Source organism: Thalassophryne amazonica, chromosome 10, assembly GCF_902500255.1.
Source record: "Thalassophryne amazonica chromosome 10, fThaAma1.1, whole genome shotgun sequence".
Lineage (NCBI taxonomy): Eukaryota > Metazoa > Chordata > Actinopteri > Batrachoidiformes > Batrachoididae > Thalassophryne > Thalassophryne amazonica.
Genome location: NC_047112.1, coordinates 4,026,748 through 4,043,712, shown reverse-complemented (window position 1 = coordinate 4,043,712; position 16,965 = coordinate 4,026,748). Strand labels below are relative to the sequence as shown.

At 41.9% G+C, this 16,965-nt stretch overlaps 1 protein-coding gene across 3 annotated transcripts in view; it reads right to left on the bottom strand.

The window, feature by feature from the left end:
• Window positions 1–10,655, bottom strand: part of thop1 (thimet oligopeptidase 1) — a 55,501-nt gene extending 44,846 nt beyond the window's left edge. The window contains exons 1-2 of one of the 3 annotated variants that reach the window (XM_034179323.1): window positions 10,550–10,655; window positions 7,769–7,978 (exon numbers count right to left, since the gene is read on the bottom strand). In XM_034179323.1, coding sequence (XP_034035214.1) covers window positions 7,769–7,978; window positions 10,550–10,562 — 223 coding nt within the window. In that variant the 5' untranslated portion in view covers window positions 10,563–10,655. Of the gene's footprint in view, window positions 1–7,768; window positions 7,988–10,545 lie in introns of all 3 variants that reach the window. The other 2 variants (XM_034179322.1, XM_034179325.1) reach the window with 2 other exon arrangements.
• Between the last annotated feature and the right edge of the window lie 6,310 nt (window positions 10,656–16,965).

The window sequence follows — 16,965 nt, the reverse complement described above, 5'->3', positions numbered from 1 at the left end:
TTTGGTTTTGCTCCCATTTTGTATGAGATGAACTCAAAGATCTAAAACTTTTTCCACATACACAACATCACCATTTCCCTCAAATATTGTTCACAAACCAGTCTAAATCTGTGATAGTGAGCACTTCTCCTTTGCTGAGATAATCCATCCCACCTCACAGGTGTGCCATATCAAGATGCTGATTAGACACCATGATTAGTGCACAGGTGTGCCTTAGACTGCCCACAATAAAAGGCCACTCGGAAAGGTGCAGTTTTGTTTTATTTGGGGGGGATACCAGTCAGTATCTGGTGTGACCACCATTTGCCTCATGCAGTGCAACACATCTCCTTCGCATAGAGTTGATCAGGTTGTCAATTGTGGCCTGTGGAATGTTGGTCCACTCCTCTTCAATGGCTGTGCGAAGTTGCTGGATATTGGCAGGAACTGGTCCACGCTGTCGTATACGCCAGTCCAGAGCATCCCAAACATGCTCAATGGGTGACATGTCCGGTGAGTATGCCGGCCATGCAAGAACTGGGACATTTTCAGCTTCCAAGAATTGTGTACAGATCCTTGCAACATGGGGCCGTGCATTATCCTGCTGCAACATGAGGTAATGTTCTTGGATGTATGGCACAACAATGGGCCTCAGGATCTCGTCACGGTATCTCTGTGCATTCAAAATGCCATCAATAAAATGCACCTGTGTTCTTCGTCCATAACAGACGCCTGCCCATACCATAACCCCACCGCCACCATGGGCCACTCAATCCACAACATTGACATCAGAAAACCGCTCACCCACACGACGCCACACACGCTGTCTGCCATCTGCCCTGAACAGTGTGAACTGAGATTCATCCGTGAAGGGAACACCTCTCCAACGTGCCAAACGCCAGTGAATGTGAGCATTTGCCCACTCAAGTCGGTTACGACGACAAACTGGAGTCAGGTCGAGACCCCGATGAGGACGACGAGCATGCAGATGAGCTTCCCTGAGACGGTTTCTGACAGTTTGTGCAGAAATTCTTTGGTTATGCAAACCGATTGTTTCAGCAGCTGTCCGAGTGGCTGGTCTTAGACGATCTTGGAGGTGAACATGCTGGATGTGGAGGTCCTGGGCTGGTGTGGTTACACATGGTCTGCGGTTGTGAGGCTGGTTGGATGTACTGCCAAATTCTCTGAAACGCCTTTGGAGACGGCTTATGGTAGAGAAATGAACATTCAATACACGAGCAACAGCTCTGGTTGACATTCCTGCTGTCAGCATGCCAACTGCACGCTCCCTCAAATCTTGCGACATCTGTGGCATTGTGCTGTGTGATAAAACTGCACCTTTCAGAGTGGCCTTTTATTGTGGGCAGTCTAAGGCACACCTGTGCACTAATCATGGTGTCTAATCAGCATCTTGGTATGGCACACCTGTGAGGTGGGATGGATTATCTCAGCAAAGGAGAAGTGCTCACTATCACAGATTTAGACTGGTTTGTGAACAATATTTGAGGGAAATGGTGATATTGTGTATGTGGAAAAAGTTTTAGATCTTTGAGTTCATCTCATACAAAATGGGAGCAAAACCAAAAGTGTTGCGTTTATATTTTTGTTGAGTGTACATACAGAAAAGCTAAACGAAAGCCATCATTAACACCTAAAAAAAAAAACAAAAAAAAAAAACAAGGTAACAATTGGCTAAGGAAAAGCAATCGTGGACTGTGGATGACTGGATGAAAGTCATATTCAGTGATGAATCTCAAATCTGCATTGGGCAAGGTGATGATGCTGGAACTTTTGTTTGGTGCCGTTCCAATGAGATTTATAAAGATGACTGCCTGAAGAGAACATGTAAATTTCCACAGTCATTGATGATATGGGGCTGCATGTCAGGTAAAGGCACTGGGGAGATGGCTGTCATTACATCATCAATAAATGCACAAGTTTACGTTGATATTTTGGACACTTTTCTTATCCCATCAATTGAAAGGATGTTTGGGGATGATGAAATCATTTTTCAAGATGATAATGCATCTTGCCATAGAGCAAAAACTGTGAAAACATTCCTTGCAAAAAGACACATAGGGTCAATGTCATGGCCTGCAAATAGTCCGGATCTTAATCCAACTGAAAATCTTTGGTGGAAGTTGAAGAAAATGGTCCATGACAAGGCTCCAACCTGCAAAGCTGATCTGGCAACAGCAATCAGAGAAAGTTGGAGCCAGATTGATGAAGAGTACTGTTTGTCACTCATTAAGTCCATGCCTCAGAGACTGTAAGCTGTTATAAAAGCCAGAGGTGGTGCAACAAAATACTAGTGATGTGTTGGAGCGTTCTTTTGTTTTTCATGATTCCATATTTTTTTCCTCAGAATTGAGTGATTCCATATTTTTTTCCCTCTGCTTGGTCTAAAAAACTAACTGTTACTGACTGCCACAATCTTTTTTTCTTGATTTCTTATAGTGTTTCTTAAAGCCAGAAAGTTGCCATTTGAAATGACTTTAGTTTTGTGTCATGTCTGTGATCTGCTTTTTTTCTACAAAATTAAACAACTGAATGAACATCCTCCGAGGCCGGTGATTCCATAATTTTTGCCAGGGGTTGTAGTTCCAGTTCACCAAGGCCTGAGGGTGCCGCAGGTCAGCGCTCGTGTGTGTTTTGGGGAAACCTGGTCCTCATGGACATGTGATCCTGGTCCTCGTGGTCTCTGTGTGTCAGCTTCAGGTCGGACTGCAGCAGCAGCTGATTCAGCTGCTTTGTGAACAAAAACCACATCATGAAGTTCTGCACAGTCAGAGCGTTCCAGCAGCTTCCACAATGGAGCCGCGGCACGGCGGGGTGTTGGTTCCAGGCACATCCATGGCTCTGGATTCAGCTGCCTGAGCCCTGGAGGGAAAACCTGTGCACAGGCATCTGCTGCCCTGCAGCTGTCCCGGAGCCTCATGCCCCGCCTTCTATATGTCCACATTCAAAAACAAGATGTTTCAACACAAAACATCTCACAAATCTTCAAAGACACACGAAGCCCAAAACATCAACATATAGAAACCGAGAGCAGGAAAAGAAACGTTTCTGAAACAGAAGTCAAGAACAACAGTGACATGACAATAAACAATACATGCAGCAAGTGGCAACACCAGGTGGCGACGGCAAGGTCGTGGGTAGCTTTGAACCCAACCACTGGTAACCACTGATTCTGCCGCAGAATTTTAACAAACTCACTTCAAGAACCAGCAGAAAACTGTCCAAATAACAGCAACTGGACAATTATTTCTCCTTATAGTTGACCCAAATTACAGTATGGCGGCCGAACAGTAAGCAGTGGTGGGCACAGTTACGATAAACGATAATTATCGAAGATAAAGTTTTCATTATCATTTTATAGTACAGAAGCTTGAATCTTCAACTGGACTGGGTTGTTTGACGCAAGGACGTTTCGCTTCAAATCGCAGAAGCTTCCTCAGCTAAAATTCTTGCTCTGGTAGTCTGACTTCTGTCTGACTCTTGTAGAGAAGAATAAACAGAAGCCACAAAGCTGGAGTTTTAAACCTAACCAGACCCCTCCTACCGAGAGGCAGACTGCTATTGGCTAGTGACTTAACAATTGCTCTAATTAGCACCTACTGTGCTCTCGTTAGCACCTAATGACAGGGTAGCTGTTCCACCTAATGATGGGACTGACGGCTCTCCTGATGGCGTGAATGACTCATTACCATGAACAAAGGACCGAAACTGCTTAGACCTGAGTACCCCATTGTAAACAGGGGACAAAGCGTGTCTCAGACCCCCTCCCCGGTTAAGGCTGGGTTTCAACTGTTTCACATACAATGCCTCCTTCACCCTTCTCTCAAACCATTTCTTTTCTCTGACTAAGATTTTAACTTCCTTGTCCTCAAATGTGTGGTTAGTGTCTTTAAGGTGGAGATGAACTGCAGACTGAGGTCCACTGGTGCCCTCTCTGCGGTGCTGGTGTTAGATAAAATGTACTGTACAAACATGATTCATTTATTATCATATTATTACATCTGCTCTTTTAAATTCTGCAAACTTTTTCTCTCAGATATTCCCAGATAGATAGCACAGCTGCAGGAGCCAGGTCAGCCTGTTTACAGTTTGACATTTAGCAAGCTTCAACAAAACCGCTCACTCTGTACCTAAGATTGGAATGATTCAGTTGATTGCAAACATATCTGCACATGACATGTTGTAACCGTGGACTCATGTAGCCACCCTTATCTTTGTTTTTTACACGCAATAAAAGAGCCTCGCGGAGGATGTCACAGTTGGAGAACTGCACAAGCTGCCAGCCTCTGCTGTGTCTCCCTTTGCAAAGCTCACTAAAGACATCTCAACTCTGAGTTCTTTCTTGTATGTCTAGGCGAAGTCAAACCTGACAGCTGGTATAGCCTTTTGTGTAATGGCTACTTAGTCTCATCTATGTAGTGTTCATTACCGTTTTCCTGACATCTGATAGAATACACTACATTGCTCTGTTTGTAACTAGGGATCCTGTCCTTAGGGTGAACCAATTTCTGTCTCTAGGTGTTAAGTTTAAAGTAAACTGGGATTTTGTGCTGTCTGAAGATCCTCTGTAGTTTTTCCCCTACTCCTGCTAAATAAGGAAGAGACACTCTTCTTCTTGGCTCCATCTCCTGTTTGTCTGGTCTCTTTGTTCTTGATAATTTGATCATTTTTAGACTGTTAACATGGGAAACAAAGGTGAACAGATGTGTAGTTCTACCCTCTGCAAACAGAGGAGAGCTGCTTCTAGAAAAAAAAAAATGCTCTATCCTCTGCAGGCAAAGGAGAACTGGTCACCAAAAAAAAAACAAAAAAAAAACTAATTTCTTTTAACCCCATACTGATACGAGGGCAATATCACCCAAGTCATCCAGAGGCATACATTTTTAACTTATGGTTCAAATTTTAACCAAACTTATTTCAGACAAGTTATTTAAATTAACATCACATCTGAAGTTTTATAAAGTGAAAATATCAGATATATGTTTTAGTTTTAAAGCAATGCGCTAATTTTTAAGGTTTTAGTGTGGACATGCTGTGTCCAGATGCATTATGGGTGATAGGGTAATCTCAGTACATTCACGACAGGAAAAATGCATTTTAGACACTCTGATCAGGCTCCACGGACAACAGCATTAAACTCTAGTGGGAAACATCAAAGTAAAAAAAACAAAAAAAAAAACATTACAAGACAGGACTGCGGTGTTTGCACATTCACAGTGCCAGCGGTTGGACACTTGTAGCTCTTCAGCAGCAGGATACCCTCACAACGGCCGAACAGAATACCAAACAGGTTTGATTTTCATCTGAACATATGATTGGCGTTGAGGAGGTGGTGGTGAGCTATTAAACGCAGCTCGTTACTCCATGTATACTAAACGATGCAGGATGCGCGATCAACTTGAAACTCTGTGCGATCCAAAAAATTCTCGCACGAATGAAAAATCAGCTGAAAAAGGGCCAAAACTCACACTGGCACCAGTAGATCATGGCAGTGTTCTATTTATTTTGACACTGGTTATATCAGACTGTTATCTAATTACAACTTGGCTTTTTTTTTTTTTTTTAACAAATAAAAAATGGCATATTTTAAAAAGCACATTTATCTGTAAACACCAACACACGACACACCTCACATTAACATGTTGGTTTACATAGAATGAATCAGCCAATCAGTGTTAGCGGAGGCACATTTTACCCAGAATGCCATCTGTCTGTTTGTTACAAAACTTCAGAATTAGTGCATTATTCAACATTAAAAGATATATGTTATATCTTAACTTTGCACAAATGACAGAATTGACATTAATGGAGTTATTCTATCAGTATTCATTTTATTTGTACACCAATCCATAACTCAGCACTGCTTTATTTTAGAAGACCTCGGCCTGATGGCAGTGGTGTGATTGGGGAGAGAGTTGAGCTTTGTGGCTCCTCTCAGCTCCTTCTGTGTTGGAAGCCATGTAGTAAACTGGAGCTTCCAGCAGGGGGCAGGACGCTCAAAGACAGATGTGATGACTCGTTATTTGGGTCTGTTGTCGCTTTTGATGTTTCCAAAAGCGATCATGGTGTTAAAACTCGAAATCAGCTTGTTAGTAGTTGCAAGTGTACCGGAGACAATACTGGAATTTATCGGTTATCTGTAACTTCCGATACATTTTTGGGTGGTTTATCGTTTTATCTTTATCAAAGATAACTTTTCAGTTATCTGATTATCTGTTACTGAAGTTCATTTTTTGGTCATCTTTGCCCACCACTGCCGGTAAGTACGTTTTTTCCAGGGCAGAAGGTTCCTGGAACAACCCCACCCCTGCCCATCCTCCATGTAACATGGAGCTGAATCAGGAAGGGCGTCCGGTGTAAAACTTGTGCCAAATCAACCTACAGAACCACTGTGGATCTGCTGTGGACCCTGAGTGAAGACAGGGAGAAGATGAAAGGACGTAATGACAGCTGTCCCAGAATCCTTTGTGCTGCAGTTTTTATTCAGCTTTAATCATGAATAATTATAGGTTTGATGAGTAAAAATGAGTCCTTTTTTTTTTTTTAAATATATATAAAAATTTACAGGAAGGAAGAGATCTGTATTACTTTATGTCACTTAAGCAAGCAGGACTATAATGGTTCAAACACTGGAGATGTTCTGGTCATGTCCACTGAGACATTTATGCTTCAGTCACCGAGTCGACCAATATTTAATTATGACTCACAATCAGAAATGAGATTGTTTTCGTAGCATGTGAATGTGTGATGTGTTACAAGACAATTTTCCACATTGGTGGATAATAAAGAATTATTCTATTCTATATTAAGAGGAATTAAAATGAAAATGAATGAATTCTTCCACACTTCAGAATGTTGGTACGTGTGGTCACAGTCTACTGTCTAGCTTGTTTTTAGAAATCAATGTTTGTGTTAAAACTGTTTGGATCTTTTTGGTCCCATTTTGTTATGAATGAGGCTCCTGATGTTTTTATCACTTCCAGTTGCTGAATGGTTCCATGTCACCCAAAGTCAAACTTGCTAACATTTCCTTGACTGCGTGCGTGTTTTGGACGCAATGATTTCCCGCAACTCAAGTCTGTTGATCTGGGACTTGACCAGCGATGAAGACTTTGGTGTTCTGGATGGTTCCATTATGTCAAACACAAGGGAAGGAAAACCTTCACACCTCCACAAGGTTGTCATTAAATAAGCATAAGGGCGTCAGGTCGACCATGGACCGCGGACCTGTGTCCACAAATGTGTCTGCCAAATTGTCTGTCACCATGTTTCTGTGAATTCCACATGCACGATAACCACGAGGAGACACACACGCACACCTCTGTACAAGAAAACTAAATCAGGTCCAAGTCCAACACGACAGCAAAGACCCAGTGAGCAGGAACGTTCCAACATCAATGAGAATCTTGCCGTCGTCTATAAGAAACCAGAGACTCCGAGGGTTTGTCTCCCAGGAGGACAGCGACACCAAACATCAAACCAAATCCAGGCCCGGAGCCTCCTGACCTGGGTCTTTCTGAAGGGTTTTGGAAGAGGATGATGACCTTTGGTCCAGCCACACCTCCTTTTTTTACTGCATGGACAGAATTCGCTTAAATGAGTGTTCATGTTGCAAAAGGACAATGGTTTGGTACCGGCTCCAGGTCAATGACTCAAGCTGGTTAACTGGGATCCTGTTCAAGCCCAGGTCTACAGACTGGCAGACCGCTGAGCTCCCTGCTCTACCACAAGAACAGTAAGTAAACACCTGCTGTGGGTTTGAGGTACTGACCCGTGTAGTCCACCTCCGTGTCAGCCAGGGCCTTCAGAGTGTTTTCATAGGCAACCTCATCCAGGTTCAGCGCACCAACCTGGTCATAGACCTTCTTGGTTCTGGTGATGAGCTCTTCAGAATGCTGCTGGATCTGCTCAGGACTCAGGTTCCACCGTAGCTTGTTCTTACAGCAGGTGGACACCTGACTGCTCATCACCACCCTCTGACCTGAAGAACCACAACAAACGAGACAGAAGTTCAGCCTTTAGTCTCCCAGTGTCGACCATCAGCTTGAAAGATTAAAAAAAACAAAAAGTTGCAGCAACATTTTATTCCGTTTCTCATTTTCAAAGTCCATGAGTGATGTGACAAAAACAATGAAATGTAAATACAGGAGTTATTGTTAACGTCTGGATGAAAACCCTGCAGTCACTGACAGAAGGCTGGAACCCACAGACATTCCCAAATCCCGAGGTTCCTCCTCCAGATGTAAGATCTTTACTTAGAAATTAAATGAAAATGACCCCTTTAATATGATTGAGAGATAATCCTGTGACACTGCTCAAAAGGTCAACAAGTCACAACCTAAAGTCATCATCACATGCCAGTGGACAAACTTTAAACTACATTTCAAATCAAATCAATTTTATTTATATAGCGCCAAATCACAACAAACAGTTGCCCCAAGGCGCTTTATATTGTAAGGCAAGGCCATACAATAATTATGTAAAACCCCAACGGTCAAAACGACCCCCTGTGAGCAAGCACTTGGCTACAGTGGGAAGGAAAAACTCCCTTTTAACAGGAAGAAACCTCCAGCAGAACCAGGCTCAGGGAGGGGCAGTCTTCTGCTGGGACTAGTTGGGGCTGAGGGCGAGAACCAGGAAAAAGACATGCTGTGGAGGGGAGCAGAGATCAATCACTAATGATTAAATGCAGAGTGGTGCATACAGAGCAAAAAGAGAAAGAAACAGTGCATCATGGGAACCCCCCAGCAGTAAGCTTTTGAAACCAAGCATTTGAAACCAAATCTTAACCATGACCACTAACACGGAAGAGAATTTGGCATCGTTGCCATGGCTACATACAGAATTGATGTGATGGACCGAGACGACCCAAAGCGAGCTGATAAACAGGGTTAAAACTAAAAAATTTCACTATCATTTCTGGCAAACACTGATTTATCAGAATCAGGACAAATAACTACCCAGAATCTGAAGAAGAAGCAAAAGAAGCAAAAACATAACTGCACCAATTTAGAGAAATTTAAAAGTAAAAGTCCCACACTGGGCTTTCTTTGAAACAAACAATTTTGGGGTTCTGTAAAAACACATTTATAGGGGAAAAGATAACTAACTCTTGACAAAAAAAGACAAAACAAACGTTGTCCACTTGAATTTTCAGCCAGGTAGGGGTCAAACTGAAGAATTATGCAGGACATTCAGGAGTTATGAGGTAAAAATAGCTAAAATGGTGACAAAGGTCAATTTCAGTTTGGTCAGGGGACAAAGTTAAAGTTGCTCTGATTTTAGTAAAAGTGCTGAAAATTACTGATTGAATTAATAGAGTTTTAAAGAGGGAACCACGTGTCATGCTTAGTTATGTTATGGGGTAAAATATGTCACATCATGTCACAGAATCCAATGGACATCAACCTTGTTTGACCTTTACTTTGGAGACTAAACATTCAACACAGTCAAAATTATTCCATTTATTAATCCTAGTAGCTCAACCAATAATTTGCACCACTTTTTTGCCAAAATTGGAGCAACTTTATCTAAATTATAAAGTTTCCAATTCACCAAACCTACATGTCTTTAAACACACAGGGAGAACATGCAAACTCCACACACAAAGGACACAGGTGGGAATCAAACCCATGACCTTCTTGCTGTGGGGCAACACTGTTAACCACAAAGCTACTGTGGTGGCTTAGTGGAATGGAACATTTCTTCTTTCACCTCTTGAAATACTTTCCATTGCATGACTGAAAAAACATTATTTGTATAATCTGCTGCACTATTACTCCATAATTTCTGGCAAATGAAACCCTAGAATAAAATAAGTGAGAGCATCAGCCACTGTGATTAACATTAACAACTCTTAAGACTGATTAATTCAAGGCCTTATATTTTATCTATTCTAGGCCTTAACTTTTCTGTTTTAATTTATTTGCTCTCAGCTGGATTTTTTTCCTTGTGTTGAATTTGCATAATAACCTGCATATATGTTCAAAGTTCATTTCATTTCAGACAAAATTATTCCTTCATGTTGCATCCACAGATCACCAGATCACCACCCTGTTATTTATTTTCATTATATTCGAACAAAGACAAATGCAGACACGCAGGTGCAGGCCAGGATCAGTGCTGGGAAATGCCTGATTTTACAGCTGACTTTATTATTGTTCTGAAATTGATTATGACAAACGGGGTTTGTCGAGATAAACAAATACAAAAGTTTTAATGAAAAGCTCTGTATTCATAAATAATGATCCAGTGTGGGACTTTTAATTTGAAATGCCTTCTGGCGCTCTTTTACCATGCAGGTTCGAATATGGGAGCACTCCAATTTTAGTCTTGCATGATTTGACCCGTTGACCATTTGACGCCCGAAAAAGAGCCGGATGTCACATTTTAAAGGCGGCGGGTGTAACGGCAGCGAAAACTTTGCTGTCAAAAGTTTTAATACGTAACGAACAAACATCTGAATTAGAACACCGGTGAGCATTAGCTCCGTTAGCTAACCGACACACGGCGACCGATCAGAACAGCCGAAACAAACCGGTACCAAACTCACCTGTCGGCGCCATAATCCAACAAACTGATGATCCGTCCAACAATCTGACAAAGCTGAAGATGAGAATCAGAAGCACGAGCAGAATCAGGATCTTCTTTCGAGCTTTTCTTTTCTTTTGGGGGGTTTGCAAACCGACACGGCGCATTACCGCCACCAACTGTTCGGTGTGCAGCATTAACAGTCTGATAATAATGAAATGGAGAGATGGAGGAAGAAACAAAGGAGGAGGAAATAACCCTGTACTACAACCCCTGGCAAAAATGATGGAATCACCGGCCTCGGAGGATGTTCATTCAGTTGTTTAATTTTGTAGAAAAAAGCAGATCACAGACATGACACAAAACTAAAGTCATTTCAAATGGCAACTTTCTGGCTTTAAGAAACAATATAAGAAATCAGGAAAAATAATTGTGGCAGTCAGTAACGGTTACTTTTTTAGACCAATTCCTCAATTCTGAGGAAAACAAAAATATGGAATCATGAAAAACAAAAGAACGCTCCAACACATCACTAGTATTTTGTTGCACCACCTCTGGCTTTTCTAACAGCTTGCAGTCTCTGAGGCATGGACTTAATGAGTGACAAACAGTACTCTTCATCAATCTGGCTCCAACTTTCTCTGATTGCTGTTGCCAGATCAGCTTTGCAGGTTGGAGCCTTGTCATGGACCATTTTCTTCAACTTCCACCAAAGATTTTGGTGTTTTCCCACGGCCTGTCTAGTGGATTTTTATTTTATTTTATTTTATTTATTTTTTTTACCACTGTTGTCGTGTGTTACCTGTGCTGCTCCGCAGCCTGTCTAGTGGATTTTTATTTTATTTTCTACCACTGTTGTCGTGCGTTACCTGTGCTGCTCCACAGCCTGTCCAGTGGATTTTTATTTTATTTTTGCACCGTTGTCGTGCGTTCGCTGTTGCCGTGCGTTACTTGTGCTGCTTCATGGCCTGTCTGGTGCCTTAACTAAAGCACTCCTTCTGCTGAATCACCTCTAAATTATTTACACATTATTCACTTTGCGTGTTTTTAGGAATCCACTAGGTTGCGTAGCTACTAGCTTTTAGCCGATTTAGCATGGCGGCTTCTCCTGTCTCTCCCGCACTTTTCTGCTCTGGGTGTGAAATGTTTAGTTATTCCTCGGCCTCCTTTAGCAGTAACGGTACTTGTAATAAGTGCAGCTTATTCGTAGCTTTGGAGGCCAGGCTGGGCGAATTGGAGACTCGGCTCCGCACCGTGGAAAATTCTACAGTTAGCCAGGCCCCTGTAGTCGGTGCGGACCAAGGTAGCTTAGCCGCCGTTAGTTCCCCTCTGGCAGATCCCGAGCAGCCGGGAAAGCAGGCCGACTGGGTGACTGTGAGGAGGAAGCGTAGCCCTAAACAGAAGCCCCGTGTACACCGCCAACCCGTTCACATCTCTAACCGTTTTTCCCCACTCGACAATACACTCGCCGAGGATCAAACTCTGGTTATTGGCGACTCTGTTTTGAGAAATGTGAAGTTAGCGACACCAGCAACCATAGTCAATTGTCTTCCGGGGGCCAGAGCAGGCGACATTGAAGGAAATTTGAAACTGCTGGCTAAGGCTAAGCGTAAATTTGGTAAGATTGTAATTCACGTCGGCAGTAATGACACTCGGTTACGCCAATCGGAGGTCACTAAAATTAACATTAAATCGGTGTGTAACTTTGCAAAAACAATGTCGGACTCTGTAGTTTTCTCTGGGCCCCTCCCCAATCAGACCGGGAGTGACATGTTTAGCCGCATGTTCTCCTTGAATTGCTGGCTGTCTGAGTGGTGTCCAAAAAATGAGGTGGGCTTCATTGATAATTGGCAAAGCTTCTGGGGAAAACCTGGTCTTGTTAGGAGAGACGGCATCCATCCCACTTTGGATGGAGCAGCTCTCATTTCTAGAAATCTGGCCAATTTTCTTGGATCCTCCAAACCGTGACTATCCAGGGTTGGGACCAGGAGGCAGAGCTGTGGTCTTATACACCTCTCTGCAGCTTCTCTCCCCCTGCCATCCCCTCATTACCCCATCCCCGTAGAGACGGTGCCTGCTTCCAGACCACCAATAACCAGCAAAAATCTATTTAAGCAAAAAAATTCAAAAAGAAAAAATATAGCACCTTCAACTGCACCACAGACTAAAACAGTTAAATGTGGTCTATTAAACATTAGGTCTCTCTCTTCTAAGTCCCTGTTGGTAAATGATATAATAATTGATCAACGTATTGATTTATTCTGCCTAACAGAAACCTGGTTACAGCAGGATGAATATGTTAGTTTAAATGAGTCAACACCCCCGAGTCACACTGTCAGAATGCTCGTAGCACGGGCCGGGGCGGAGGATTAGCAGCAATCTTCCATTCCAGCTTATTAATTAATCAAAAACCCAGACAGAGCTTTAATTCATTTGAAAGCTTGTCTCTTAGTCTTGTCCATCCAAATTGGAAGTCCCAAAAACCAGTTTTATTTGTTATTATCTATCGTCCACCTGGTCATTACTGTGAGTTTCTCTGTGAATTTTCAGACCTTCTGTCTGACTTAGTGATTAGCTCAGATAAGATAATTATAGTGGGCGATTTTAACATCCACACAGATGCTGAGAATGACAGCCTCAACACTGCATTTAATCTATTATTAGACTCTATTGGCTTTGCTCAAAATGTAAATGAGTCCACCCACCACTTTAATCATATCTTAGATCTTGTTTTGACTTATGGTATGGAAATAGAAGACTTAACAGTATTCCCTGAAAACTCCCTTCTGTCTGATCATTTCTTAATAACATTTACATTTACTCTGATGGACTACCCTGCAGTGGGGAATAAGTTTCATTACACTAGAAGTCTTTCAGAAAGCGCTGTAACTAGGTTTAAGGATATGATTCCTTCTTTATGTTCTCTATTGTCATATACCAACACAGAGCAGAGTAGCTACCTAAACTCTGTAAGTGAGATAGAGTATCTCGTCAATAGTTTTACATCCTCATTGAAGACAACTTTGGATGCTGTAGCTCCTCTGAAAAAGAGAGCTTTAAATCAGAAGTGTCTGACTCCGTGGTATAACTCACAAACTCGTAGCTTAAAGCAGATAACCCGTAAGTTGGAGAGGAAATGGCGTCTCACTAATTTAGAAGATCTTCACTTAGCCTGGAAAAAGAGTTTGTTGCTCTATAAAAAAGCCCTCCGTAAAGCTAGGACATCTTTCTACTCATCACTAATTGAAGAAAATAAGAACAACCCCAGGTTTCTTTTCAGCACTGTAGCCAGGCTGACAAAGAGTCAGAGCTCTATTGAGCTGAGTATTCCATTAACTTTAACTAGTAATGACTTCATGACTTTCTTTGCTAACAAAATTTTGACTATTAGAGAAAAAATTACTCATAACCATCCCAAAGATGTATCGTTATCTTTGGCTGCTTTCAGTGATGCCGGTATTTGGTTAGACTGTTTCTCTCCGATTGTTCCTTCTGAGTTATTTTCATTAGTTACTTCATCCAAACCATCAACATGTTTATTAGACCCCATTCCTGCCAGGCTGCTCAAGGAAGTCCTACCATTATTTAATGCTTCAATCTTAAATATGATCAACTTATCTTTGTTAGTTGGCTATGTACCACAGGCTTTTAAGGTGGCAGTAATTAAACCATTACTTAAAAAGCCATCTCTTGACCCAGCTATTTTAGCTAATTATAGGCCAATCTCCAACCTTCCTTTTCTCTCAAAGATTCTTGAGAGGGTAGTTGTAAAACAGCTAACTGATCACCTGCAGAGGAATGGTCTATTTGAAGAGGTTCAGTCAGGTTTTAGAATTCATCATAGTACAGAAACAGCATTAGTGAAGGTTACAAATGATCTTCTTATGGCTTCGGACAGTGGACTTATCTCTGTGCTTGTTCTGTTGGACCTCAGTGCTGCTTTTGATACTGTTGACCATAAAATTTTATTACAGAGATTAGAGCATGTCATAGGTATTAAAGGCACTGCGCTGCGGTGGTTTGAATCATATTTGTCTAATAGATTACAGTTTGTTCATGTAAATGGGGAATCTTCTTCACAGACTAAAGTTAATTATGGAGTTCCACAAGGTTCTGTGCTAGGACCAATTTTATTCACTTTATACATGCTTCCCTTAGGCAGTATTATTAGACGGTATTGCTTAAATTTTCATTGTTACGCAGATGATACCCAGCTTTATCTATCCATGAAGCCAGAGGACACACACCAATTAGCTAAACTGCAGGATTGTCTTACAGACATAAAGACATGGATGACCTCTAATTTCCTGCTTTTAAACTCAGATAAAACTGAAGTTATTGTACTTGGCCCCACAAATCTTAGAAGCATGGTGTCTAACCAGATCTTTACTCTGGATGGCATTTCCCTGACCTCTAGTAATACTGTGAGAAATCTTGGAGTCATTTTTGATCAGGATATGTCATTCAAAGCGCATATTAAACAAATATGTAGGACTGCCTTTTTGCATTTACGCAATATCTCTAAAATCAGAAAGGTCTTGTCTCAGAGTGATGCTGAAAAAATAATTCATGCATTTATTTCCTCTAGGCTGGACTATTGTAATTCTTTATTATCAGGTTGTCCTAAAAGTTCCCTAAAAAGCCTTCAGTTAATTCAAAATGCTGCAGCTAGAGTACTGACGGGGACTAGCAGGAGAGAGCATATCTCACCCGTGTTGGCCTCTCTTCATTGGCTTCCTGTTAATTCTAGAATAGAATTTAAAATTCTTCTTCTTACTTATAAGGTTTTGAATAATCAGGTCCCATCTTATCTCAGGGACCTCGTAGTACCATATCACCCTAATAGAGCGCTTCGCTCTCAGACTGCAGGCTTACTTGTAGTTCCTAGGGTTTGTAAGAGTAGAATGGGAGGCAGAGCCTTCAGCTTTCAGGCTCCTCTCCTGTGGAACCAGCTCCCAATTCAGATCAGGGAGACAGATACCCTCTCTACTTTTAAGATTAGGCTTAAAACTTTCCTTTTTGCTAAAGCTTATAGTTAGGGCTGGATCAGGTGACCCTGGACTATCCCTTGGTTATGCTGCTTTAGACGTAGACTGTGGGGGGGTTCCCATGATGCACTGTTTCTTTCTCTTTTTGCTCTGTATGCATCACTCCGCATTTAATCATTAGTGATCGATCTCTGCCCCCCTCCACAGCATGTCTTTTTCCTGGTTCTTTCCCTCAGCCCCAACCAGTCTCAGCGGAGGACTGCCCCTCCCTGGGCCTGGTTCTGCTGGAGGTTTCTTCCTGTTGGGAGGGAGTTTTTCCTTCCCGCTGTTGCCGGGTGCTTGCTCGCGGGGTGTCGTTTTGACCGTTGGGGTTTTTCGTGGTTGTTGTGTGGCCTTGCCTTGCAGTGTGGAGCGCCTTGGGGCAACTGTTTGTTGTGATTTGGCGCTATATAAAAAAAGAGTTGATTGATTGATTGATTGATTTTCAATTGGATTAAGATCCGGACTATTTGCAGGCCATGACATTGACCCTATGTGTCTTTTTGCAAGGAATGTTTTCACAGTTTTTGCTCTATGGCAAGATGCATTATCATCTTGAAAAATGTTTTCATCATCCCCAAACATCCTTTCAATTGATGGGATAAGAAAAGTGTCCAAAATATCAACGTAAACTTGTGCATTTATTGATGATGTAATGACAGCCATCTCCCCAGTGCCTTTACCTGACATGCAGCCCCATATCATCAATGACTGTGGAAATTTACATGTTCTCTTCAGGCAGTCATCTTTATAAATCTCATTGGAAAGGCACCAAACAAAAGTTCCAGCATCATCACCTTGCCCAATGCAGATTTGAGATTCATCACTGAATATGACTTTCATCCAGTCATCCACAGTCCACGATTGCTTTTCCTTAGCCCATTGTAACCTTGTTTTTTTTTTTCAATTTAGGTGTTAATGATGGCTTTTGTTTAGCTTTTCTGTATGTAAACCCCATTTGCTTTAGGCGGTTTCTTACAGTTCGGTCACAGACGTTGACTCCAGTTTCCTCCCATTTGTTCATTTGTTTTGTTGTGCATTTTCAATTTTTGAGACATATTGCTTTAAGTTTTCTGTCTTGACGCTTTGATGTCTTCCTTGGTCTACCAGTATGTTTGCCTTTAACAACCTTCCCATGTTGTTTGTATTTGGTCCAGAATTTAGACACAGCTGACTGTGAACAACCAACAGCTTTTGCAACATTGCGTGATGATTTACCCTCTTTTAAGAGTTTGATAATCCTCTCCTTTGTTTCAATTGACATCTCTCGTGTTGGAGCCATGATTCATGTCAGTCCACTTGGTGCAACAGCTCTCCAAGGTGTGATCACTCCTTTTTAGATGCAGACTAACGAGCAGATCTGATTTGATGCAGGTGTTAGTTTTGGGGATGAAAATTTACAGGGTGATTC